This window comes from Rissa tridactyla, chromosome 19, assembly GCF_028500815.1.
Source record: "Rissa tridactyla isolate bRisTri1 chromosome 19, bRisTri1.patW.cur.20221130, whole genome shotgun sequence".
Lineage (NCBI taxonomy): Eukaryota > Metazoa > Chordata > Aves > Charadriiformes > Laridae > Rissa > Rissa tridactyla.
Window position 1 is genome coordinate 3,301,906 of NC_071484.1, and position 25,984 is coordinate 3,327,889.

Below are 25,984 nucleotides of genomic sequence, written 5' to 3' on the forward strand. Positions count from 1 at the left end.
CCACCAGGGCTCCCTACGTGGCGTTTAGTCTGTCAGCTCTGAGCTGGCTCGGTGGTCCCACCACGTGCCCGCCACCATGGGTGCGGTTTGGCTGCCCGGAGCCTTGAACCCAGCAAAGCTTGGGTTGGGTGGTTAAACATTGTCCTAGCTGGGTCCCAGCCAGAGACCTCGCTGGCTTTTGCTTACTGCCAGCGGGGAGGTGAAAGCTTGAGGAGAGGAAGAAGACCCAGCACGGGGGCTCTGGGACCACCTTGCTTCCACGTGGTCCTCCAATTATGGGGTCCGCAGCTGCCCTTCTTTGCCTGCTGCTTTGCACCCTACACCTCACAGCTGGAGCACCTGCAAAGCCGTAAGCCCTCTCTGTGTCTGCCTGTCCATGCCTGCCGGGATGGTGGTTGGTCTCAAGTGGTGTGACAATCCCTGCCGTTGACTGTGGTTGCTGGTTGGGGTGGTGGGTTGTCCCCACAGAGGACTTTGCACCTGGGGTTGGTGTCTCTGGGCTGCTTTGGCGTAGGTGCAACCTTACACACAAGAGCAGAGCCTTTCCTCCACCTGCAGATCAACCCCGCGGATGTTTCCCGAGGTTTTTAGGCAAAGGGGGCTCTGCTCCAGTCTGTGCACTGGTCAGCCTCTCCGGGCGGATGGGAGGAAGGCTGGGTGGCGTAGCCCTGCAGAGAGCATCCAGGGCTGGAAAAAACACAAGTCCCCCCTGCCTTGAGAGTCTGGAGTGGAGGGGAGCACTGGGATTTGGTGGGGAGGTCCCTGCTCTCCTCCTCTAGCCAGGCGTCCCCTCCCCAGGCGCTACGTGGTGCTCTTCCCCTCCGTGCTCTACTACCCGTACCCGGGCAAAGTGCACATCCACCTCATGGACCTGGATGAGCCTGTGCGGGTGACCCTCCACCTGGCGAGCAGCCACAGCATCCCCAATGTCACCCTGGAGGCGCAGGGCAGCGATATCCTCCAGCTGAACTGGCCCCGCTTCTCCAACGTGAGTCATGGCCCCAAGGCAAGGCTGGGGACCTCGGGAAGGGGTATCCATCCCCTACCCACTGCCAGAGCAGGGCTGGGGGAACTGGGAGGGGACGTGGGTCCTGGATGGGCAACGAGTGAGCTGAAGAGTGGACGGATGTGGGGCACATAAGGACACCTTGTGGGTTGTATCCGCATCCTCTTCCCACGCACACCAGTTTCCTGATGCTTTCATGGCGCAACGTGGTGGTGACAATGGGGGACAGGTATGACGACTCACTGGCATCCAACATCAAGGCTTTGCAACCATTTCTGCTCTTTCCCCGGGGACAGATTTCTACCCCTCCTGCAGAAATCCACGAGGTTGCGCATCTTCACGTCTCCATCCAGGGAGGTTCCCTGCAGGTCTCTGAAGAGAAGAAAGTACTGGTGAAAGCTCCGGAGCTGGGGACCTTCGTGCAGACAGACAAGAATGTCTATAAACCTGGACAAACTGGTGAGGGGCAGGAGGTGCTGGAAGAGCTCGCGGGCTCTTGGAATGGGACCTCCAGGTTTCGTTCCCAGGCCCTAGCGCTCACTCCTGCTCCTGCCTTTGCTCTCTCCAGTGAAGTTTCGAATTGTCCGTTTGGATCAAAACTTCATTCCTAACAACAGGGAGGTGAGACAGGGTCGGGGCACAGGGAGGACGCGATCGGTCTCGGCGGCGCTGGCACAGCCTTCAGCGTCCCCATGAGCATGGAGGGGACAGGTGCGGGGAGGGGATCCCCCAAACGCCGCAGGGCTGTGGGATGGGGGACACACGGATCTCTTCCCGTCACTCCCAGCCTGGGCGCCCAGGGGGCAGCCCCTTACTTTTGGCGCTGGCGCAGGAGATGAATTATTTGCACCGTCCCTTTGCCTGTCTTTTGCATGTAGCTTTTATGCACCGTTATAACACCCACCGCTTTTAGCCCCCTGGTGTCGTGCATCGCACAGCGAATGCTGTTTGCGCAGCGCGGCTGCTCGCGATGGCTGTGGATGTGGCGGCGGGAGCTGGGCAATGACAGCGGCTCTGAGCCCCCCAGGCCACCAACTGGCCCTGTAGGGGCCAATCCAGACGCCTCAGCCCTCAGCTCAGCCCTCTGTGCTTTGATCCTGCTAAATCCTTCCTCTCTCTTTCTTTGCAGCTTCCCTTGGTGGCCGTGCAGGTGAGTTGTCCCCCTGTGCCAGCCTGCCAGCTTCCCCAGCAGGAGAAAAGGGCCCCAGCACATGTGTGGTGCTGGGGACAAGGAGCTGGGGGGGACGGACAGGGACATCCCTGCTGCGGGTGCTGAGAGAGGTTACAAGGAATGGGGAGAAGGGCTTGGGTTCCTCATCCACGTTTCCAGCCCACGGGGGGTCAGCTCGCTGTCTGCCAGCAAGATGGGGCTCCTCTGGGGAGATGCTGCTAAGGGGCAGGTTGCACGGATGAAGACGGCAGTGGCTATTGCCACGGAGACTTTGACCCAAACTGGAGAGCTCCCTAAGCTCCCGCTCCATGCTGGAGCATCCCCCTGCCAGCTCCAGCTTCTGTAGCCAGGCTAATAGAGTCCCCAGGGGGAAATTTTCCTTCTGGAGAACCCTCGGGGCTGCTCTGAGCATGATGGCAGGGCAAAACCTCTGCTTTTTGCGAGGATACGCAGGGTGACTTGAGTCCTTGAGGTTGTCAACCCAGAACCACCACCGTACGCTCCATCTCCAGCCCCACAAGTGAGGGCTGATGCCCCACGTCCCCGTGTGCAGGATCCCAGCGGGAACAGGGTGGCGGAGTGGCGGGAGGTGAGCCCACGGCAGGGCATCGTGGATCTGTCCTTCCCGCTGGTGGCAGAGACGGCCCTGGGCACGTACATCATCGAGGTGGAAGGGAAGAGACACTACTTCAGCGTGAAGGACTACGGTGCGTGGGGATGAAGGCTGGGCTCCACAGGGGGTGTTTGGGAGCCATCGCATGGGATGGTAAGGAACTCCCGAAGGAAGAAATGGGCACAGTCCCATTCCCCACTGGTTTTCCCCCAGGAGCGCCCCACTTTGAAGGGCTGATCCGGCTGCCCTGTGTCGTGACGGTGAAGGATGAGAAGATCCCGCTGCACGTCTGCGGGCGGTGAGTCGGAGAGCAGCCCCCAGCAGCAAGGCTGGCTGCCCCCAGGGCGATGCTCCCGCCGCAGCCTCCCCATCCGGTCCCCTTCCTGCTCCCTCCCGACAGGTACCCATCCGGGAGAACTTTCCGGGGAAGGGCTGAGGGCATGCTGTGCCACGACTACGACCATATTTTCCAGGAGGGATCTGAGAGGATCTGTGCTGAGTTCAAGGGCCAGGTGAGGAAATGTGTCCCCATCTTGGGGTGCTTGGGCTGATGATGGCCGGGTGCATCATTTGGGCATTGCCAGGTGATCCAGCTCTCGTGTGAGAGTGCTGCAAACCTGAAGTCATCCCAAAGAGGGCTGAGGAGCCGAGCGGGGACTCTTGGGGTGGTTCTTGGGCCAGGATGGGCAGGAACGGGACAGCCAGATTCATGGCAGCGTGTGGGACCAGCCCCAGGGGGGCAAGTTTGCGGGATCCAAGGGTTGCAGGATGCGATGGAGGGAGGCAACAGGAGCAGGAGGCCAGGGGTGACAGCAGATGACACTCAAGATGACACTCAAGGGCCTGTCTGTGGGGCTGCTGCTAACACAGGCGACTCTCTCCTTCAGACGAGGAGGAATGGCTGCTTCTCCACCAAGGTGCCGCTGGCTTCCTTCAACCTGACCAGCTTCTACCAGGCTCAGCTCTACGCTCATGCGTTGCTGCTGGAGGAAGGGACCGGTGAGCACAGCCATGCCGTCAGCCGCCTGGTGATGTCCTGGGGGGGTGGCACCTGGAGGACGTGGCACAGCTGCTCCGCTCGGGTGTCTCCAGGGTCTCTGTTCTTCCCATCCACAAGCATCAGCCGCTCTGTGCCCTCACTTGCTTTGGTGTCATTTTTCCTCTACTCCTGCCTGCTGGAGCAATCCCTTGGGTTCTGAAGGCCGATCAGGAGTTTCTCCCCCTTCCAGCATCCCCGCCCCGAGATATCCCTCCAATGTCCACCTCTCCTTCCCCACTCTCTACCACTCTGAGCCTAGTTAGTGTGCTCGGTTAGTGCCTGGAGAGCTACCATGGTGATCATGTTTTTCTTATTGGGTCTTTCTAACTTTGAATCTAGTTATAAATAGTCAGTATCTGCCGGGGGTGGAGGCTCGTTAGACACATCCTGAGCGTGAAAAGCCCAATTTCAGCCCAACCCAGCTGTGAGTGGCAGATCCTTGGCCTCTCCGATTTGCTTGTGGCCATTAAGAGGGGCATTTTGGGGTAAAGCTGGGTATTTCGGTAGCACACAGCTCTTGGCTGAGCGTGGTCCTGCTCGCAATACAGCTCCTGTCATGCCCGAGGACCACTTTTTTTTGCATTTGTAGCCCCACAAGCGTGGTTTTGCGCTGTGCGGACTTTCCTCATGCTCTCCAGACTGGGTCTCCACACCAGCGTGGTCTGGTCGCTGGTCAGGGAGGGGACAGGAGAGCAGACACCGGACCCAGCTGCCCTGGGGGGAATCTCCAGGACAAATTGCCGAGTGCCCCTCTCATCTCCCCCTCCACAGGGATGTGGCGTTTAGCCAATAAAAGCTGTATGTTTGTGAGCGAAACGGCCAAAATCACCTTCGAAAACAACGATGAATTCTACAAGTCTGGGATTCCCTACACCGGGACGGTAATGGGGGGGTCCCCGCGCCCTGCAGGGCTCCTGCTGCACCCAATCCTGCTCCCTCTGACCCCCAACCCTGCTATCCCACCCCCAGCCCAGAGCATCTCCCCTTCCCTTCTGCTGCAGATGCTGCTGAAGGGAACCAACATCTCTGCCCTGATGGGGAAGGAGTTCTTGCTTGTGGTTAACACTGGAAGAGGAACGCAGAGAAAAACCTTGCGCATGGATGGGTCGGGGAGAGCCTCCTTCCAGCTGGACACCTCTGGTTGGACTGAAGGGGTCTTCCTGCGCGTAAGTGACCCGTGTCCCACACCCCTCAGGCACTTTGGATTTAGTAAAGATCACTGAGATTTTTCTTACACAGACTCTTCCAGCCTCCCCTTGACCCCACTTGCTCTTTGGCACCCACAGCATCCCATGGTCAAGAGTTTCACATGTTTATTAGCCCTGTTCGGTACCTCGATTGCCTGTCAGACCCTACCAACCCCGGCACCCTTCCTGCTCCTCCTGCACTGGGAAAAGGGGCTACGCTCACTTTTGATGCATTCTGCGAGTTCTTCCGCTAATGCCTCGCCCCTGCCTTACTGTTTTCATCATTCACTGCTGAATTTCAGGATCCTTTCTACTTTCACCATCCAGGCACAAGATTAGATGGTTGTGGGGTGCTTTTTCAGTTCCTACTGTCTGCCCAACGCTTGCTGCTTAGCCATGCCGCCCTCCTGCCATCCACTGGCTACCTCTTTGAGTGTCCTTTGGGCAAAGCCCGTGATGACGTGCAGCTCAATTTTTTGGTGTTGAGGGCAGCTGGGTTGCGTTTCTTGGCATGTCCCCACAGGGATGTCACAGCAAAGCACGGGGCAGTCACAGCTGCAGAGTTGCTTTCCACCCCTACAGTGCTCTGCTGCTGAGCTGGTCTTTGCCAATGAAAGCCTCGATTTCCATCCCTCAGGGTGAGCTCAAGGATGACCCTCCAGCCTTGGAGCACAAAGGCAAGAAGTATCTCGAACACCCCATGGCCAGTCTCTACCCTTTTTCCCTCTCGTCGAACTGCGAAAGTCTCCTGAGGATCCGCAAGGTGGAAAAGAAGCTGCACTGCAGCCAGCCCCAGACGCTCTGGGTGGATTACATGTTTGATGAGAAGGCCGTGGGGATCAAGCTGCAGAGCATGGACGTGGTCTTCCTGGTGAGCCTTCACCTGGGAAGAGATGGGAGCCTGCACGAAGGGCAGAGCTCAGGGGAGGAGAATGAGGCTGTCTGGGGTGTGGGGTTAAGCCTTCCCTTCCAGCAGAAGCCATTTCTCTGGTACTCTTGGATTCAGGACTCAGGGATGGACCCTGGAGCTGTCAGGTCTTGGGGCACTATTTCCGTCCCTCCTGCGGGATGTGTCTCTAATAGTCTCTCCTTGAGCATCCTCCATGGCCTCCCCTTGTTTGCTCGTGTCGGTTCCGTGCTCAGCATCGGTTTCATTGCTCCCGTCTCCTCCTCTGTAGGTCCTGGCCAAGGGGACCATTGTCACCGTCCTCAGGAAGGAGCTGCCTGCAGGGGCTGGTACGTCCCGAGGCATGGGCGGGCTGTGCAGGGCTCTGCTCTCCATGCCTGGTCCTCACCTTCCCTCCTTTCCCACCACCCAGGGCTGAGAGGCTCCTTCTCCCTGGAGCTGCCCATCGGCCCCGAGCTGGCACCCAAGGCCAAGGTGCTGGGCTACGCAGTGCTGCCCAATGGTGAGATGGTAGTCCACAGCATCAAGCTCAACTTGACCAAGTGCTTCCCCAACAAGGTACGCGCAGGCTGCTGGAGTTGGTGGAGTTGCTGCCGGGCTTGGTGTGGGGAGATGTGGGCACTGACCCTCGCTCTTCAGCAGAGCCTTTCCTCTTGCCCTGCAACTGGCTGGTCCCAAGCTCTCCTTTCAGGGAGGGTTTTCTTTCCTCTCCCATTCCTGTTGCTGCTTGCAAACCATCTCCTGGTTTTGAACGCAGTCCTCACTCTCCATCCTCTGCTGGTGTTTGGGGTCAGGCGGTGGTACAGAGCTCCTTCCTGCCACCAGCTCCCCTCTCGGCTAACCCAAAGGCTTCCCCTCTCCAGGTGAATCTGTCCTTTTCGGAGCAGAGGGCTCTGGTGGGCTCACGGCTCCGTCTGAAGGTGCAGGCTGCCCCGGGGTCACTGTGCGCCATCTACACTGTGGATCAACGCATGTGGTCCTCTGGTCTCAAGGACAAGCTCAAGCCCAGCACGGTGAGTGTTGAGTAACCTCGGTCCTGGGCTGGGCTGGACTGGGCTTGCTGCCGGGGCATGAGGCCAGCAGTTTCTTTCCACCGTTATCCATTTTAGGGGAGGATGGTAGGGACCTTGAGGGACTTCCCCTGCAGGATGAATGCCGTGTGAGCCCCCCGTGAGCCCCTGCCACCACCCATGGCTCTGGGGCTTTGCAGGGGACATTGTGCATCGCTGACTGGGGGCAGCTGAGCCACAGAATTGCTCTGTGGTGCCTCCTGGGGTGGAAATCTTGTGAACACGGCGCGGACGGTGAGAAGCATCCCAAGCTCAAGAGAGATGGGGTGGTGACGGGTCCTAGCAGAGGGGCTGGAGGCAGGGCAGCAGCACTGTGATGCCCAGGGAGGTGCAGAAGCTACAGGGCGATGCTAGGGGTTGGAGCTGGGCCAGGAGCATTTCACATCTTTCTCACCCAAAGTTCATGTGTTTTGTTTAGGTCTTTAACTTATTCCCGGTGTTTTCTGAAGACAGATATCCTTTTGAAGTTGAAAAATCCAATTCACCTCGCTGTTGGATAAACGGGTTCAAAGACCAGGTAGTAATGGCTCCACCCATTAACTGTTATGATGCGCCGGGGAGTAGATTGAAAGATTGCCTCCGCATCCTGTGGCGCAGGGAGGTACCGGAGCCTGTCATCCAGCCGGACTCTGACAGCCTGGTGCAGGTACGAGACCTCCAGCCCTACCTCCCCTCCTCTTCCTCCCAGAAGGAAGGTGCTGGGGTCTCCCAGTCCCTCACTCAGCCCACGTCTGCACTCACGAATCGTGCTCTTCTATCGCCCAAATAACATGCCCTGACCCTCGCTTTGCCAGCCTGGGACAGACACGGGAAAGGCATCCATCAGTCCAGGCACAGTAGCGTTTCACAGGGATGGGGTTAAGCTCTGCTCTTCCCATCACAAATCTGGGCTTGGAGTAAACAGCATGGTTTGGCCTGGCATTCCCCTGCTTTTTTTGGGGGTGCGTGTCTCCCACTGGCAGCAAACCCAGGCGTCGGGGCTGTTTGGGAATGGAGCGGGCAGACCAGATCCACCAGACCTTTTCCAACCATCCCTGATGCAGCAGCTTCTCCTGGCACAGATATTCCTCTCCTGCTCTCCCTTTGCAGCACTGCGGGGGGTCCTGATCTTCGGGAGCTCCCTTCTGGCACGTTGGGAGCTCTGTTCTGGCTTCGTGCACGTCGATTCCTTGCTTCAGAGAGGGATGGGAAGGCGTTTCGGTATTTTTGGCCTTCAGCGTGGTGCTGTTCTCTCTCATGTGTCATGTTTCAGAATGCAGATTTGAAAACTGTCACCAACACCCAGCTGGGGTCTGCACCGAGCATCCAGTCACAAAGATTTTCATACTCCCAAGGCGAGTGGAGAGAGTCTGTAATGGCCCCCACGGTGGCTGCAGAAGGACGGGTGGGGACAGCCTGCCTCTTTCCATCCTTTCTGGCAGCACTTTCAAGTTGTGCCCCTGTTTGCAGGAGCAGGACCGGAGAAGGATGTCATGGAGGAAGACACAGGGATGCAGATGGATTTCTTTGCGACATGGCTGTGGGAGCTGGTCCCTGTGGGGTGAGTGAGGAGCCCCAACAGACCTCCAGCCAGGCGACTGCCCTTATTGCATCAGCTTCACCTCTGGGTGCAGCACCCACACCTCTGCTGAAGTGTCCGTGTATCCAGGAGTGACACTGAGACGTGTCCAGCCCCTTCCCTCAGACCTCAGCACCAACCCCAGGAGATATCTGGGCAGGCTGAGTCACAGAATCACAGAATCATAAGGTTGGCAGGGCCCTCTGGAGATCATCCCCTCCAACCCCCGGCCAGAGCAGGGTCACCCAGAGCAGGTGGCACAGGAACGCGGCCAGGCGGGGTTGGAATGTCTCCAGAGACGGAGACTCCCCCACCTCTCTGGGCAGCCTGTGCCAGGGCTCTGCCACCCTCACAGCAAAGAAGTTCCTCCTCCTGTTGAGATGGAACTTCCCAGGGGCAAGTTTGTGCCCGTTACCCCTTGTCCTGTCCGCGGGCACCACTGAGAAGAGCCTGGCCCCATCCTCCTGACACCCCCCCTTTCAGTATTTATCAGCGTTGATAAGATCCCCCCTCAGCCGTCTTTTTTCCAGAGTGAAGAGACCCAAATCCCTCAGCCTTTCTCCATCAGAGAGGGGTTCCAGTCCCCTCAGCATCTCGGTGGCCCTTTGCTGTCCCCTCTCCAGCGGTTCCCTGTCCTTCTTGAACCAGGGAGCCCAGCACTGGCCCCAGAGCTCCAGCTGTGGCCTCCCCAGGGCAGAGCAGAGGGGGAGGATGAACCTCCCTCCAGCTGCTGGCCACGCTCTTCTCGATGCCCCCCAGGATGCCATCGGCCTCTTTGGCCACAAGGTCCCATCGCTGGCTCATGGTCAGCCCGTTGCCCCCCAGGACTCCCAGGTCTCTTTCCCCAGAGCTGCTCTCCAGCAGGTCACCCCCAACCTGTCCTGGTGCGGGGGGTTGTTCCTCTCCGGGTGCAGCACCCTACGCTTGCCCTTGTTGAATTTCATACGGTTCCTCTTTGCCCAAATTTCCAACCTGTCGAGGCCTCTCTGTGCGGCAGTACAGCCTTCGGAGTCCTGTAGGCAGGGGATGCTGTAAGAGATAAGAGTACTGATGGTACCTCTGCCCCTCCCCAAGCATGTGAAAGCCACTGATGATCCTACAGGAAGGGATGGACCTAGAGGAAGGGTGTTGGCATGCTCCTGCTAGCTCTGCCCATCAGACCCAGCCTGCAAGGTCTGTCCATCTTCTACTGCCCTGCAGGGAGGGAGGCTCCGCAGAGATGGCAGTGACGGTGCCTGATGCCATTACCAAGTGGGAAGCCAGGATGTTCTGCATGTCCCCGTTGGGCTTGGGGATGGCCCCTGCCACCACCCTCACGGCCTTCAAGCCCTTTCTCGTGGAGCTGGCACTGCCCTACGCTGTGGTCCACCATGAAGCCTTCACCCTCGTGGCCACTGTCGTCAACTACCTGCGGCAGTGCCTGCGGGTGAGTGGGGCTGGGGAGGGGGCCCTGGGGCTGGGGTCCGGGGGAGGCTGATGGAGCTGTGGCCGTGGTCTGGCAGGTTCAGGTGACGCTGGTGGAGTCAGCAGAGCTGGAGGTGTTGGCGGACATGGGCAAGGGGGCTCACAGAGGCTGTGTCTGCGCAGATGAAGAGAGGACCTTCCAGTGGAGCGTGCGAGCCACTAGCCTGGGTATGGAGGGGACGGCACAGCGCTGGGGAGGGGGCAGACAAGCCCAGTGGGTGAGACTCATAGAACTGAATCACACAAGTGCCCAGGTTGGAAGGGACCCTTCAGATCATGGACCCAACACTGCCCAAACCCACCACTACCCCATGTCCCTCAGCCCCATGTCTGCCCGGCTTTTAAATCCCTCCAGGGATGGCGACTCCACCACTGCCCTGGGCAGCCTCTTCCAATGCTTGGCAACTCTTTTGGTGAAGAAATTTTTCCTAATATCCATCCTAAACCTCCCCTGGTGCAACTTGAGGCCGTTTCCTCTTGTCCCATCGCCTGTTCCTTGGGAGAAGAGACCGACTCCCCCCTTGCTACAACCTCCTTTCAGGGAGTTGTAGAGAGTGATAAGGTCTCCCTCCATTTCCTGGTCCCACTGCACCCATTGTACCCTCCTCCTTCCCTGGCTCCCCACCATGGCTCTGAGCTGAGGCAGTGTCACAGTGATGTCCCCCCTCTGCCTCCGCAGGGGAGGTGAACGTCACCGTCATCGCCAAGGCCCTGCACACCAAGAAGCTCTGCGGCACCGAGGTGCCCGTGGTGCCAGCCCAGGGGCACGTGGACACCGAGACAAAACTCCTGAGGGTGCAGGTGAGCAGAGCCAGGCGTTGGGCTTGCGCCGTCCTCTCGCCGGGAGCAGAGCTGCACCCAGAGCAGTCACCCCCAGAGCGGAGCATCTCCTCATCTCTCGGCCAGGCTGGACGGTGCCCGTGGGTGCTGCGAGGTGTGGGGAGAGCGTTGGCACCTGGAGCAAGGGGGAAGTATGTCCGTGCTTAGGTACCATCAATAGGATGGTACCTTCCCTTCCCTTTTGGGGTGAGATTGGTAGATTTGAGGCTGCTGTGTGATGTTCAGTGTGCCCCCCTCATCGGGCATCGAGCATCCCCTCGGTGCACGGGGCTGCTCCGAGGACAGCCCAGCTTGGCCCGGGTGGCCCTGAGCTCTGCTGGCGTGTCAGGGCTGCTGGGCTGCTGGTGGGGACAGGGTCCAGGCGGGGTGTCTGTTGAGGGAGGGTGGCATTTCAGGGACAGAGAAGGGCAGGCTGACTCTGATCCTGGTCTCACACATGCTGTATTCCTGTTTTTAAAGCCTCCAGAACTGATGTGAAGGGAAATTGCAGCTGCCTGGCTGTCCCTCTGCTCCTGACCCATCGCGCCCCACCAGACAGCCACGATCCCGAGGGCTGGCAACCTCTTCCCATCCCTTCATCCCTTTTGCCTGACCTGGCAGGAGCCTGCAGCAACACGGTTGAGATGAGGACTCCGAAACCCAGCCCTGCTCCCCAGCAGCCATCCCATGCAGATCCGGGACTGCCTGGGGAGCAGCCGCTTTACTGCCCACCATGGAGTCGTGGTTTCCCTTGACTGAGGCCAGTGCGATCCCTCGGAGAGGGGACCAGGGCAGATGAGCTGACCCGGGGCTAACACAAAGCCTTGGGAGATCAGTGCAAGACTGATGGCTGGGCACGGAGAGGATGCTCAGAGCTGCCCCGAGCACAGCCCTGCACCTGCGCCTGCTCAGCCGGGGTCAAAAATAAAGAAAAATGCAAGTGGAAGTGGCAAAATGTGTTTTCTTGCAAGAAAGCTCCCTTTCTTCAGGCTTTTTCCCACTATCCCTGACCAAAGGCAGCCCTGTGTCCCAAAACAGACTTTATGTTAGGAGCTCAGCGTTCCTTTCCCCCTTAATGATGTGTCAGAGGGGCCGTACCTTCGCTTTGCTTTGCTGAATAAAAAACTGAGACCAAAGCAGGGAGAGCATTTGTTGCATGGGCACCAAGGCAGCAGAAGAAACTGCACCACGGGGGGGTCAGCGGTGCCTGGGGGTCAACGCACTCTGGCTCCTGCTCCGAAGTCACCAGCAGCACCGAATGACAAATCCTCCGTGCAATATTTCCCCTTGGCAGCCCCACAGGGCACCGATCGGAGAGGCAGAGGTCCACCCCGCTCCCAAATCGATCTCCCCTTGGCCACGCTGCATCCTGCCCCATGCTCGGTGTTGAACCACCCCCAGGATGCCCAGTGGGGCACTGACCCACGTCCCAGAGTGGCAGGATGGGCTCAGGGCCGTGCTCCCGCCTTGTGTCCAGCGCGGTGGTGGGGACCAGTCTCTGCTGGACACCGACACCGTGTGGGGCTGCTCCCGAAGGGCAGGGAGGTGAGCACAGGGCTGTATCCAGCAATACTTGAGCGGGGCAGGCATGGGGACAGCAGCTGTGGTCATCCCAGAGCCCACGGGAAAGGGGTCAGCCCCATTTGTGGCTTCCTGCAGCGCTGCCTCTGCCTCCCCTCGCGTCCCCAAAGGGAAGGGGACCACAAACCCCCACAGCAGGGGACGCACTCAGGACGCCGTGTGGCTGTTGTGGAACTGCCTCAACTTTCCCAAATTCCCACCAGGACAGAAGGAGGCAGCTCAGCCCACATCCTGGTCGGTGTCCGGCTCCCAGGCACGGTGCACGGAGGAATGAGAGGGGGTAGACCTGGCACGGCAGCTCAATGCCATCCTGCTCCTGTGCCCGCAGCTGGTTTGATGAAATCAGAAGAAACTGGGCAAAAACACAGCCTGAGACCTGCTATCAGCCCAAATAGATACTGTTTGGCTAAATTTGAAACACCTGGAAACAAGCCCTTCTGAGAAATCACCACCAGCTCACAGGCTGTTCTCATGATGGTGCTGTCTACTTTCGTTTGGGGAACTCGTTCCCACTCCCTCCTGCCATCATTTCCCAGCAAACCAGTGTGTAGATGGGTCCTGCCCCCTGGTTTTGAACCTCTGTAGCCTATGGGAACTTTGCCTCCAACTGCAAAAATCCATCAGAGCCTTGAACCCAGGAGGTTGTGGGCAGATGGTAAACATTGCCTTGGCTATATCTGCAGGTCCACGCTGGATCCCTCTGCCAACCCTTGTTTGCTCGCTGGGTGGAAAGCAAAGATCTCATTCCAGAGCCTGCAGCGGAGCAGACGCGGGTCTACAGCAATCCAACACCTGGAGAAAGGAGGCTGTGGCCATCCCCAGCTCCTTCTTGCAGCTGGAGACATGAGGTCCCCGGCTCTCCTGCCCGTCCTGCTGCTCCTCATCCTGCACCTCGCAGCTGGGGCATCTGCAGCACCGTAAGCCCTCTGTGTCTGTCTGTCTGTCTGTCCCTGCCTGCTGGGGAGGCGTATAGTCTTGGCTCCTTGGCAGGATGTGTGGGGAGCTAATCCTTCCCACGCGTGTGATCGGTGGCCAGGGTGGAAATGCTCGGGGTGGTGGGTTGTCCCTGCCCATGTGCGTTGAGGACTTTGCACCCCGGGGGCTGCTGGGGCTGGTGGCTCTGGGGTGGTTTATTGTAGGTGCTGCCTCACTTGCAGCCCACGTGTGAGCAGAGGCTTTGCCTTCCTGAGCTGTGAAGTCAAGGGGAGCTCAGAAACAGAGCGGGGAGGCTGGGGGTAGTGGTCCCGCACCCCAGCACGGGTTTCTGTGTGCCCAAGAGCTCTTCAAGACTTCCATGGGGGTCTGTACTGGAATGTGCCTCATCCTCATGCCTCAGCACTTCTCCTCGCCAGGAGTTATGTGGTCACGTCCCCAGCTGTGTTCTACCACCCACACACAGCGATGCTGTGGGTGCATCTCAGTGGCCTCCATGAGCCCGTCCAGGTGACCATCCAGATGCAGAGAGCAGATGGGACCCATAACATCACCCTGCTGGAGAGGAAGGTCCAGGAGCCTCATCTGTACCTGAACGTCACCTTCCCTGTGAGTGTCACCCAACGCACAGCCATAAGCATGGAGGGGGATGCCCTGGACACGCCGCTGTCCCCAGGCAGTTTCCACCAGCTCCCCGGATCGTGGGGCTGTGGTCCCCATGCTGCTGCACAGCCCTGAGCCTCTGCAGCTGGAGGAGGATGGGAGCAGGTGTGACTTCCCCATCTTCTCGCCCCCCATGAAGGCAAAACGACTCTAGGCTCAGCCCAGTTATTCGGTGGCTGAAATGATCAACTGGTAGCAGATCTGTAGACTAGAGTAGGGTGTTGGGTGGACATCTCTTCCCAGCCCCTGGCTTGGGGAAGGTGTCCCTGTGGGTGAGGAGCGCTCTGGGTCACCCAGAGTGAGCAGAACATCCTGGACATGGCATATCCCTTGTCCTCACTTGGTGTCTGGTGTTCCCCCTGGCAGGCTCCAGCCCCCGCCAAAGGGAAGGAGGAAATCGTAGACCTGCACATCTCAATCCAGGGAGATTCCTTGGATGTCTCCGAGAAGAAGAAAGTGATGCTGAGAGCCCTGGAGCCTGGGATCTTCATACAGACAGACAAGGCTGTCTACAAGCCTGGACAGCAAGGTGAGGGTGGCAGGGTGGACCATCCTGCTCTGGGCTGAAGCACCTAGTGGCAGAGGGGTTCAGGAGGCTCAGCCTTGCTCGTACACTGCATGGAAATAGAAGAGCTCATCCTGGGATGTACTGGGACCCCCAGCGCTGTCCCAGGGCAATGCTGGGATGCGATGGCAGCGCTGGAGGCTGTGCTGCTTGGGGGGCAGTGCCCCACTGCAGGGCTCGGGGTGGATTTCCATCCACCTTCCCCATGGGAAACGCCCCTCCCCTGCCGATGCACCCACCGCTCACTCCTGCATCCCTGTTTGCTCTTTCCAGTGAAGTTTCGAATTGTCTCTTTGGATAAAGACTTCGCTCCCAGCGATAAGAAGGTGAGAGAAGGGCTGGGGAAGGGGGGAGGTGACGGGGCTCCTCTGCACCGCCCTCCTACAGTCTTGGCGAACTGTGAGAGAGGTGTGGGAGTCATCCAGCGCCTTTCCCCTTGGGAATCCTGCCCCAGCCAGCTTGGCCTGGGTGGCTGCGCTCCCCAGGGGCAGGGATGCCCTGTGTCACTCACACAGGCTTTAGCAGGCTAAGGAAAGAGAAAGCAGAACTGTATGTGTGACGTGGGAACGCACCCACTTAAACTTATGGTTAGGGAGGTAGCGATGATGAGTCGGAAGCGGGGGAAGCACTATCGGTATCCATCAAGTCATCAGACACCAGGATTACAGGCGAGTTCAGTCTCTGGCACCCCCGAGCAATCATCTGGGTCTCTGGAACTGCAGGACATTCCCGGATGAAATGATTGCTGGCTTCTTGCGAAGGCGCTAGGAGATTCCACCTCTCCTTGCCATGCTGGCAGTGCCCTTGGCTCATCCCAGCTTGCGCTCAAAATCAACCCCAAAGCAAATTGAAGGGTTGGAACTTCACAGCACCCCACAAATAACCCTCTCTCTGCTCCACCCACGGCTCCGTAGATGTTCCCACCCTCATAAAACCCCAAGGAAGGCTTTGAATTTCTCCTCTAACCATCTTCTCTTTGCCTTGCAGCTGCCCCTTGTGATCCTGAAGGTCAGTCTGAGAGATGGAGGGAGGCTCCTGGGTGGTGTGGGCTTGGGAAGGCAGCATGGCTGGGAAGGAAAATGCGTAAGGCAGCCATGGGCTGTTTTATCGCCGGGTGCTGGGCTCCCTGGGGTGCTGATGCCGCGTGTCCCCGTGTGCAGGATCCCAGCCAGAACCGCATCGCGCAGTGGCGGAAGGTGAGCCCGCGGCAGGGCATCGTGGACCTGTCCCTCCCGCTGGCGGCAGAGCCGGCCCTGGGCACGTATATCATCGAGGTGGAGGGGAAGAGACACTACTTCAGCGTGGAGGAATATGGTACACGGGGACCGGGAGGTGCACAGGGGGTGGGAGCCCCACTTCGGCATGTCCTTGTGGGCAGCATGTCTTGGCCCCCCTGGCCACGCAGGCACCATTGTCCTTGTCCTGGGAGTGACAGGCCTCTCTCTCTTTGCCTCTCCATCAGTGCTGCCCAAGTTTGAGGTGACCATTGATCTCCCCGCCGTGGTGCTGGAGAAGGATAAGAAGATCCAGGTGGAGATTTGCGGACGGTGAGCCCGAAACAGCACTGGGAAGAGGGAGGGGACGGATCCAACATGACGTGGTCCATCAGGAACACCCTCACCACCCTCCACCCAACAGGTACACCTACGGGAAGCCCGTCCAGGGCAAGGTCCAGGCCAGCTTGTGCCAGCACATCGGGATCTGGTACAGTCCTTTCGTACAGACCCAGAGCTGCATCGAGGTTAGCGGGCAGGTGAGCACAGCCGGGGAGCGCAGGTGCCACTGGGACAGCCCCATCCCGGGACTGCTGCTAACGGGGTCGACTATCTCCCTCCAGACTGAGAAGAATGGCTGCTTTTCAACAGAGGTTTTGTTGGCTGCCTTCAACCTGACCAGCTTCACGTATGGGAAGAAATTCCAAGTCCAGGCATCGCTGGTGGAAGATGGGACAGGTAGGGATGGAGGTGTTCTTCTGCTTGGGAACGGGCATTGCTGCGGGTGCATAGTTTTGCACCCAAATGGACGTGGCATGGCACGGGGGTATTGGTCTTCTCCAGAGAAGCCCCAAAGCAACACAGTGATTTAGGGGCGCATGTGTGCAGGGAGGGGGTCCAGGTGGGGATGTGAGCCAAGTCAGCCAGGCAATACTTCTAATTCCCACCAGAGAAATGGTCAGGAGGCAAAAACGCCTTTCCAAGATCCAACAACTCTCCCAACTCTATGGCTAGCAGTGAGTTGAGTCCTTGCAATGCAAAGCAGTGGTTTCGCCCAGTCCAGTGGTGTGGCTTCGTTCTTCGAGCTAATCCCTCACCCACCACCTCGGTCGCACCAGAAATGACTGCCAGCAGCTTGGCTTCGGGGAAAAAAAAGACGAACAGGGGTTGTCCCCAGGCCCACTGGTCTCGAGGTGGCCCTGCATCACGGTGCTTTGATGGAGAGCCTTTTCTGAAGTCTCTGCAGCCAGCTGCACCCTGGTTGTAGGTCTAAAATGTGCCGTAGAGGTTTTGCTCCTCCCGTAGGAGGTACAAACTGTGCTCAAAGCTGCCGGCTGCAGAGGGAAAGCCTAAAATATCCAGGGACCTTTTCTGCAACGTGGTGGGGGAACGGGCAGCACTGGAACCTGTGCCCTGTGTCCCTGTAACACCCTCAGCTCCCCACTCCCTCTCGACAGGGCTGGAGCAAAAAAACACCAAAAGCTGCGAGATTTTACCCGAAATCTTTACTGTCACCTTTGAAAACACCGACGATTTCTACAAGCCCGGCATCCCCTACACTGGGACGGTAATGGGGGGTGGTTCCTGCACCCTGCAGGGTTCCCCTGCATCCTGCTGCACCCAGTCAGCTCCTGCTGACCCCCCCAGCCCTGTTCTCCCACCCTTGCCCTCTGCCCCATGCCTGCAGCCCAACCTGGGGCATCTCCCCTTCCATCTTCAGATGCTGTTGACTAGAGCCGATGGCGCCGTGATGCCGCAGAAGCAGCTCTTGCTCATCGTTCACCAGCAAGGAAAAGATACGAGTCAGACTTTCCTGACAGACAGATCGGGGAGAGTCTTCTTTGAGCTGGAGACCTCTGGTTGGAGCGGCATGGTCACCCTGCATGTAAGTGACCCATCTCCCAGCCCTCAGGATGCTTTCTGCAGTAGTACAGGGCTGGGCAACTCTCCAAGCCAACGTCAGTGATGCCTGGCACTGGGACCAGCACCTCGTGGGCTGCTGGATGGCTTCACCACCCTGATTTCTACCTCCATCGCTCAGGCTCAAGTCAATGAGAGAGCTCACAGCCAGAACGATGGCACCTACCAAGATGCCTACACATACCTCAGCCCCTTCTTTTCGGCGAGCAGGAGCTTCCTGCAGATCCGCCAGCTGGAGAGCGAGCTGCCCTGCGGCCAGCCCCAGCAGCTCTGGGTGGACTACATCTTCATCAAGAAGGCCTTGGGGACTGAGCCAGAGAACCTGGATGTGGTCTTCCTGGTGAGCCCTGGCCCAGGGATGGGGGGCAGCAGGCATTAGGGAGGTTGTGTGTTAAGGTCCACATCTACACACACGTTCATGGTCGTGTCCCTGAGGACAAGACAATAAACAATCTGTCCTGGCTAGACTGAGGGACCTACGCTTGTTAGTAGAGGTGTCTGCTGGCACTGTTGGATCTGCATTCCAACAGGAGATGTTGGGGGAACTGGAGATTGGGCAAGGTCAAAAACCATCCCAACACTCTCACCCCTTGGTCCATTCTCCATCAAGGCATTTCAGTTCCACACTCAGCATCGGTTTCATTGTTCCCGTCTCCTCCTCTGTAGGTCCTGGCCAAGGGGACCATTGTCACCGTCCTCAGGAAGGAGCTGCCTGCAGGGGCTGGTACGTCCCGAGGCATGGACGGGCTGTGCAGGGCTCTGCTCTCCATGCCTGGTCCTCACCTTCCCTCCTTTCCCACCACCCAGGGCTGAGAGGCTCCTTCTCCCTGGAGCTGCCCATCGGCCCCGAACTGGCACCCAAGGCCAAGGTGCTGGGCTACGCGGTGCTGCCCAATGGTGAGATGGTGGCTCACAGCATCGAGCTCAACGTGGCCAAGTGCTTCCCCAACAAGGTGAGGAAAGGCTGCTAGGGATGGAGGAATCACTCCACGGCTTGTCCATAGCTGCATGCCCTGATGTCCATTTGCTCCAGTTGCGTCACAGCATCACAGTCTCTTTAACCTGATCCCCAAACCCTCAAGCCTGATTTTTATCCTTGTCTAGAAGAGACCTCCATGTCCATGGCTTGGTCCTGCTCCTCCATCGGAGGTGGCTCCCCCTCCTGCCCTTGCCCCCTGATGTCCCTGTCCCTCCCCAGGTGAAGATGGCTTTTTCGGAGGACAGGGCTCTGCCCAGCTCAGCGCTGCGGCTGGAGCTGGTGGCTGCCCCAGGGTCCCTGTGTGCCGTCCGTGCCGTGGACCGCAGTGTGCTGCTCTTGAAACCCGAGGCTGAGCTCAACACAGAGGTGGTAAGTGGTGGCACTGCCCAGGGCTCCTTCTGCAGCCCCAGGGACCAGCTGGGGATGTGGGACAGGAGGGGGGAAGAGATGACATTGGCTTGGACCTCCCCTACGGGGAGTCCTGGTGTCTCCAGGGCAGTCCTACTCCTGGGCAGGGGGTAGGTGCCCGCCTGGTTTTGTTCCTAGCACACATGTTTATTCCTAGGTCTACAAAGTACTCCCCGAATTCAACTACCCTGGAAGCATTAAAGACCCACCACCCTGTTCAACCTTTTTCTGGAACCATCCCAACTTTCTCATTCCCATCAGCCCATTTGTACCGAGAACGCGACAATTCCTTCACCACGCAAGGAGGCGTCCCTTACCTCCCCCTTCTTGGAGGAATTCCCAGATGGACACCTACAAGTTATTTCAGGTAAAAGCCCTGCCTGCCTGTGCCTCCTGGCTCCTCTTCATCCAGGAGCTGGCTGTGGTTTGCCTGGGGTGCCGGGAGAGCACAGCAACATGCCATGAAAGCCACGCTCGTGGCAAAGGTCTTTCCCCCGGACCCCAGGCTCCGGTCCTTCTCCACTTGGCTTCTTCTGCAGCCCTGTGACTATTTACTTCTGGGATGGGGATACTCCTCCTGCTGCGTTTCGGACATGGACAACCTCTTTTCTTTTTCACAGAACGCAGCACTGAAACTTTTCACCAATGCCAACACCAGTGATGTTTGCAAAAAGACGTTCGGCATGCCTGGGATAGTGGGTCTCCAAGGTCCCAGAGGTCAGCACAGCCCTCAGCTTGCTTGCTCCACTGAGCCCTCTCAGGAGAAAAGACCAAAGAGCTGGTGCCCAGTCCTGGCTCCCGTGTCCTCAGGGGGACTCGGAGCCATCCTGAAAATACACTCGGCATCAAAGGGTTTGAAGAGTATTCAAAGGGATTTTGGCACCCTTCAGGCTGCCTGCTGGTGAGGTTCAGCTGAGATGCAGAGACCTGTGGATCCTAATTTCTGCTCTGCCTTTTCCAGTTGTCCTTCATTCCCAAGACCACCATTTACGGATAGAAACTGATGCCAGAGAAGTAACGGGCCATAGTGGTATCCCAGTCCCTGTCCAGGAAGAGCGACCGGCACCCCGGACGTACTTCCCAGAGACGTGGCTGTGGGACCTGGTCCCTGTGGGGTGAGTGAGAATGGTTCCCATAGGACTGGTCCTCTCCCCACCTCCCCTCCTGCATGGAGGGAGGTTGGGGACCTCAGGACGGCTCCTTCTCCAACATGGAGAGAGCCAGCCCAGCTGGGGATGACGCCAGCTGCGGGTGAAGGTGGTGGGATGGCCTCATGGTGTTCTCCATCCCGCAGGGAGGGAGGCTCCGCAGAGATGGCAGTGACGGTGCCTGATGCCATTACCAAGTGGGAAGCCGGGATGTTCTGCATGTCCCCGTTGGGCTTGGGGATGGCCCCTGCCACCACCCTCACGGCCTTCAAACCCTTCTTTGTGGAGCTGGCACTGCCCTACGCCGTGGTCCGCCACGAAGCCTTCACCCTCGTGGCCACCGTCTTCAACTACCTGCGGCAGTGCCTGCGGGTGAGTGGGGCTGGGGAGGGGGCCCTGGGGCTGGGCTCCGGCGGGGGCTGATGGAGCTGTGGCCGTGGTCCGGCAGGTTCAGGTGACGCTGGTGGAGTCAGCAGAGCTGGAGGTGTCGGCGAGCGCGGACGAGGTGTACAGCGGTTGCATCTGTGCAGATGAAGCGAGGACCTTCCGATGGGGCGTGCGAGCCACCAACCTGGGTATGGAGCACCAAGGCCATGGCGGGCCTCCCTGTCCTGCAGCTTGGGGACCTTCTCGGAGGACGGGGTGGGTGGGGAGGACAGGAGCAAAGGCAATGCCACCTGGGAAGCTCCCCTCCGCTCCACTTTCACCCTCCCCCTTGTCTCCCAGCACTGCTCCTCAACCTGGTGACCCCCTTCCCAATCCAGCCAGCCCCACACAAAGCGCCAGGGCTGATGCAAGCCCGTGGGGCTGCAATGTGGGCTGGGGGGTTTCCATGGGGACTGAGTACCTCGCTTGCATCTGCAGGGCAGGTGAACATCACTGTCAGCACCGAGGCCCTGAGCTCCAAGGAGCTCTGTGGCAACGAGATGCCCGCGGTGCCAGCCCAGGGGCGTGTGGACACTGTGATAAAGCCCTTGCTGGTGCAGGTCAGACGGGTTGAGGAGGAGGAAAGTGGGATGGATTTGGGGACAGGGTCCGAGCAGCCCTTGGGGTGCAGAGGGAGGGCTGGGAGTGGGACAGCACCCGGCCCCCAGCCCAGGCTGCAGACATGACCCTGGGGGACAGAAGGACGCGGCTGGTCCCTTCTCCTGACCGACTCTGGTACTGCTTCCCCACAGCCCGGGGGGATCCTGGTGGAGAAGGCGCACAACTCCCTGCTCTGCCAGGAAGGTAGGACCAGCCGGGGGTGTCGTGGCAGTGCCGTGGGGATGTGGGGCAGGGACGCTTGGATGCTGGTCACAGGAGCCACCAGACCAGAGGAGCCAAGGACCCAGGGTCCCTAGGAGCTCCTGGCTGAGATGCCCCAACCCAACCCTGAGCCCACGCAGGGTCAGAGCAGGAAGGGGGTGGGCAGGGGTGCCACGGGGCCAGGCCAGGACAAGCTGGGCATTCCCACTGTTGTTGCCCTCCATCCCTGCAGCCGATGAAGAAATCTCCCTGGAGATTCCTGCAAACATCTTGGAGGGCTCCCAGCGAGCCCACGTCACCGTGATGGGTAAGGGACAGGTGGGGAACGAGGCACTACGTGGGGCAGGGAGGGTGCAGAGCTCCGTGGCCCAAGCTCAGCAGGAGGTGGGACCACCTGGGGCTGAGATGGGAGGGGATACGGGGGACACAGCCAATGACGGCGCTCCTCGTATCCCCCTGGGACAGGTGACATCTTGGGCAACGCTCTGCAGAACCTGGACAGCCTCCTGGCCATGCCCTACGGCTGCGGGGAGCAGAACATGGTCCGCTTCGCCCCCAACATCTACATCCAGCAGTACCTGGAGAAGAGCGGGCAGCTGCGCCCCGACATCTGCGCCAAGGCGCAGGGCTTCCTGCAGAGCGGTGAGCGTCCCCGGTCCCCTCTCTCGTCCTCACACCCTGCCTTGCTGCCCAGGGACACCACCGCCCCATCTCCCCCCTCTCCATTCTCTACTGGCATCCCGGGGTGGGTCTGGGCTGCATCCTGCCTCTAGGATCCCCCGGGGATGTAAAGACCTTCATGTGAAGACTCATCCCCATCCCCTCCCCACAGGGTACCAGCGAGAGCTGCTCTACAAACATGACGACGGCTCTTACAGCGCTTTCGGGAAGAGTGATTCCAGCGGCAATACCTGGTGAGGGACCAGATGGGGCTCAGGCAGGTTGTGCAGCAGCATTCCTCCAGGGAACAGACATCCCAGGGCTCCTCCTGCCACCAAGCATGCCCCGGTCCCGGTTTCCCATCCCTCCAACATCCCTCTGGCTCGCAGGCTGACGGCGTTTGTCCTCAAGTCCTTTGGGCAAGCCCGAGCCTACGTGGCCATTGAGGAGCGGCACATCACGGACGCGCTGCGCTGGCTGCAGAAGCAGCAGCAGAAGACGGGCTGTTTCCGCAGCGTGGGGAAGCTCTTCAACAACGCCCTGCAGGTGGGTTGGTGGGCTCGGGTGGGACACGGTGACACGCGGCCAGAGCCAGGCTGGCCCCAGCGTGTCCCCAGCCTGCGCTCTAGGCAGCAGGGGAGTCCCCGTGCCGGTGGCACGGCATGGCCGGACTCGTCTCCCGCTGTCGCCTTTGCAGGGTGGCATCTCAGATGAGCTCTCGCTCTCGGCTTATGTCACGGCTGCGATGCTGGAGCTGGGGCTGTCCCCAACGGTGAGGATGACCCCATCTTCCCTGAAGAGGCTGGTGGAGGGAGTCCAGTTGTTCCAGGCCACCTCCCAGCCCAACCTGGGTGCAACTGGTCACACTGGGCAAGAACTGGAGTCGGTGAGCGATGCCCACGGCTGTGGGCTCGTTCCTGACTCTGCTCCCGTGCCAGGACCCGATGGTGAGCTCAGCCCTGCGGTGCCTGGAGGTTTCGGCCGCGGATGACCCCTACACGCAGGCGCTCCTCGCCTACGTTTTCGGGCTGGCGGGGCGCGGGGAGCAGCAGCAAGCCCAGCTGCAGAGCCTGGCCCAGCACAGCGTCAGCGCAGGTACCACCCGGCGTGGGCAGGGGCACCTCCGGGCAGCACCACCCTCTGCCTGGGTCGCCCCATGCCACCCTCAGTCCCCCCCAGAGCAGGGGGCTGAGCTCCCATCCCCTTCTCTCCCAGAGGGGCAGCTCTCCTGGCGGAGGAAGGGGAAGGCTCTGCCCTCCTCGCAGCCCTCCTGGGCCGCCGCCGCGCCGGCGGAGGTGGAGATGACCGCCTACGTCCTGCTGGCCTACCTCTCCCAGCCCCAAGTGTCCTCTGACAACCTGGGGACCGCATCCCAAATCGTCCGCTGGCTCAGCAGGCAGCAAAACCCCTACGGGGGCTTCGCCTCCACGCAGGTACCGGCACCGGGGGGCATGGGTTCCTCCAAGCATCCCCCCTCTACAGCCCCTGTAATTAGGGGTGACACCGGCTCGGTGCTTTCTCCATGCCCAGGACACCGTGGTGGCCCTGCAAGCCCTGGCCAAGTATGCCGCCCTGACGTACAGCAGCAACGGGGACTTCACAGTGACGGTGACGTCCCCGGCGGGCACCGCGCAGGACTTTGTGCTGCTCAACAGCACCCGGCTGGTGCTGCAGCGGGCGGCCCTGCAGGAGCTGCCGGGGACGTACCGGGTGCAAGCCCGCGGGCAGGGCTGCGCCCTGGTGCAGGTGGGTCCATCCTGGGGTCTCTATCCCCGTGCGGTGCCCGCTCGGTGGCTCTAACCCCTCACCCCGTGTCACCCCAGGTGACCCTGCGCTATAACGTGCCACCCCCTCCGAGCACGGGGACGTTCGACCTCCACGTGGAGACGGAGCCCAGGGAGTGCAGGGGCGACGCCAGCACCCGTTTCCGCCTCCTCCTCCGGGCACGGTAGGGGTCGGGGCTGCCCCCCAGGTTTGGAGGGTCCGGGAGCAGCCGAGGAGGGAGGGCAGACCCCAACCCCACCCCGGGGCTCTGCCCTTGCAGGTACACGGGGGAACGTCCCACCACCAACATGGTTTTAATCGAGGCCAAGCTGCCATCTGGCTACATCCCGGAGAAGAGCTCCGTGGTGGAGGTGAGAAGCCCCCGCTGCCCCCAGGACCCCCCCTGCCCCACCGGGACACCCACCCCGGGGGTGCTGGCTCTGGTTGGGGCACCCACCGAGCAGCTGGTGCCCAACCTGAGCCGTGTCCCTCCAGCTGAAGAGGCAGGAGCTGGTGAAGAAGGTGGAGGTGCAGCCCGACCAGGTGACGATTTACCTGGACCAGGTGAGATGTGGCACAGGGACAGCAGAGCCCTCTGTGCCGGGGCGTGGGGATGCTTCCCCATGGCCGACGGTCGCGCCTCACCCTTGAGCTGTCTCCGCAGCTGACCAAGGAGGAGAAGACCTTCGCCTTCATCGCCACGCAGGACTTCCCAGTGAGGAACCTCCAGCCGGCCGCCGTGACGCTGTACGACTACTACGAGACAGGTGAGCCCCACGGGGGACGCGGCCATGGGGGTGCCTGGCCCCACTGCCACCCCTTGTGACCCTGGTGGTTCATACGTAGGTCTGGCTGAGCTGTCAGTTCGCGTTGATGAGCGTTGGCTCGTTAGCGGGAGCAGCTCACCCTGAGCCCGTCGGTCACCATCCTTGCCGTTGCAGGTGACCGCACGGACGCTGCCTACAGTGCGCCCTGCAGCTCAGGTAGGGACAGAGGAGTCACCCTGCCATCGGGACCCTCATGGGGACCCACCGACCCTGAAGGGCCCACCTGGGCTGTGCTGAGCCCATGGACCCAGGGGACGGAGGGCAGCGAGTGGGGAGGGAAGAGCCCTGGAGTGACTGATGGGGACTTGCTGGCCAGAGCGTGGGGGGCTAGAGGTCAGGGAGGAGCCGGGTGTCCGGGTTGTGGGGTGCAGAGAGGAGCTGTGTTTCTTCAAGGAGGCTCAGACCCCCATGAGACCTGGCCTGCCTCCTGTGCCCCCTGCAGAGCTCCCCTCCGCGCCTTTGGGGTCACAGAGGGGGTGAGACACCGAGCTCCCAGGGCTGGAGCTCAGCTGGAGGGACAGGGACAGCCACGGGTGGCTGGTGGGGGGGCACAGCGGGGCTCCCCTCTCACAGCACGCCCCCATTTCACTTTGAAGAGGCCGACGGTGAGCAGCAGGAAAACTTCTAGCACGGGCTGAAGCCTGGCAGCCGGCCCCCTCCGCTCGCCCGGACTCCCTCAGCCACCGAGGACTGGGACAGCCCACGGTCTCTGCTCCCACCCTGGCCACGGCCCCGACCCTCCCCAGGGACAGAAGGTGGCCCCAAGGTGCTCGCAGCAGGGCATGGCTCGCTCTGGACTCAGCCACTTCTCCCCAGAGCGTAGCTCCCACCCCACCAGGACCCAACAGAGCCCCAGCCGCAGATATTTGACTTTGGTTGAGCAGCCAAGCGGTGGCTTTACAGGGACACCCCTGTGCACGGCCCCCGTGCCATCCCGAGGAGCTCTGGGGCACCAGGTCTGGCCTCTCCGCTCCCCACAGCGCTTCAACGGGACCAAGTCCTCCTCCCTCCTCCCAGACCAACTCTCCCTTCCCCAGCAGGTCCCCACCACCGCTCGCCCCGGCGTGCTCTCCCTGCGAGACATGGTGCTACCCCAGCCCCCTCCCTGACACTAACATAGTGCCCCCGTCACCAAAAGGGACCTGGCAACACCTCCCCGGTCCCACCAAAACAGATTCAAGCACTTGTTGGAGAAGCCATAGTGTCCCCCCCCGCCAAGTCTAAATAAAGACATTTGCTC

At 60.2% G+C, this 25,984-nt stretch overlaps 1 protein-coding gene across 1 annotated transcript; it reads left to right on the top strand.

Moving 5' to 3' along the window:
• The first annotated feature begins 166 nt into the window (after positions 1 to 166).
• On the top strand, positions 167 to 25,983 carry LOC128919510 (alpha-2-macroglobulin-like protein 1). The gene is made up of 58 exons (XM_054224806.1): positions 167 to 349; positions 799 to 988; positions 1,303 to 1,465; positions 1,575 to 1,627; positions 2,136 to 2,156; positions 2,731 to 2,884; positions 3,004 to 3,088; positions 3,191 to 3,302; positions 3,678 to 3,789; positions 4,601 to 4,710; positions 4,831 to 4,995; positions 5,654 to 5,887; positions 6,195 to 6,252; positions 6,336 to 6,481; positions 6,787 to 6,936; positions 7,412 to 7,639; positions 8,246 to 8,327; positions 8,443 to 8,533; positions 9,752 to 9,977; positions 10,054 to 10,183; positions 10,695 to 10,816; positions 12,312 to 12,379; positions 13,099 to 13,332; positions 13,768 to 13,957; positions 14,378 to 14,540; positions 14,850 to 14,902; positions 15,564 to 15,584; positions 15,737 to 15,890; positions 16,039 to 16,123; positions 16,215 to 16,329; positions 16,414 to 16,528; positions 17,248 to 17,357; positions 17,511 to 17,675; positions 17,832 to 18,050; positions 18,377 to 18,434; positions 18,518 to 18,663; positions 18,909 to 19,058; positions 19,255 to 19,464; positions 19,718 to 19,814; positions 20,059 to 20,212; positions 20,392 to 20,617; positions 20,694 to 20,820; positions 21,110 to 21,231; positions 21,424 to 21,475; positions 21,726 to 21,800; positions 21,959 to 22,135; positions 22,326 to 22,407; positions 22,543 to 22,699; positions 22,851 to 22,925; positions 23,092 to 23,248; positions 23,369 to 23,586; positions 23,684 to 23,899; positions 23,977 to 24,101; positions 24,198 to 24,288; positions 24,413 to 24,481; positions 24,582 to 24,684; positions 24,859 to 24,900; positions 25,341 to 25,983. The coding sequence occupies exons 1-58, from the start codon at positions 276 to 278 to the stop codon at positions 25,370 to 25,372; spliced, it is 7,359 nt and encodes a 2,452-aa protein (XP_054080781.1). The 5' UTR covers positions 167 to 275; the 3' UTR covers positions 25,373 to 25,983.
• Position 25,984: the final 1 nt, after the last annotated feature.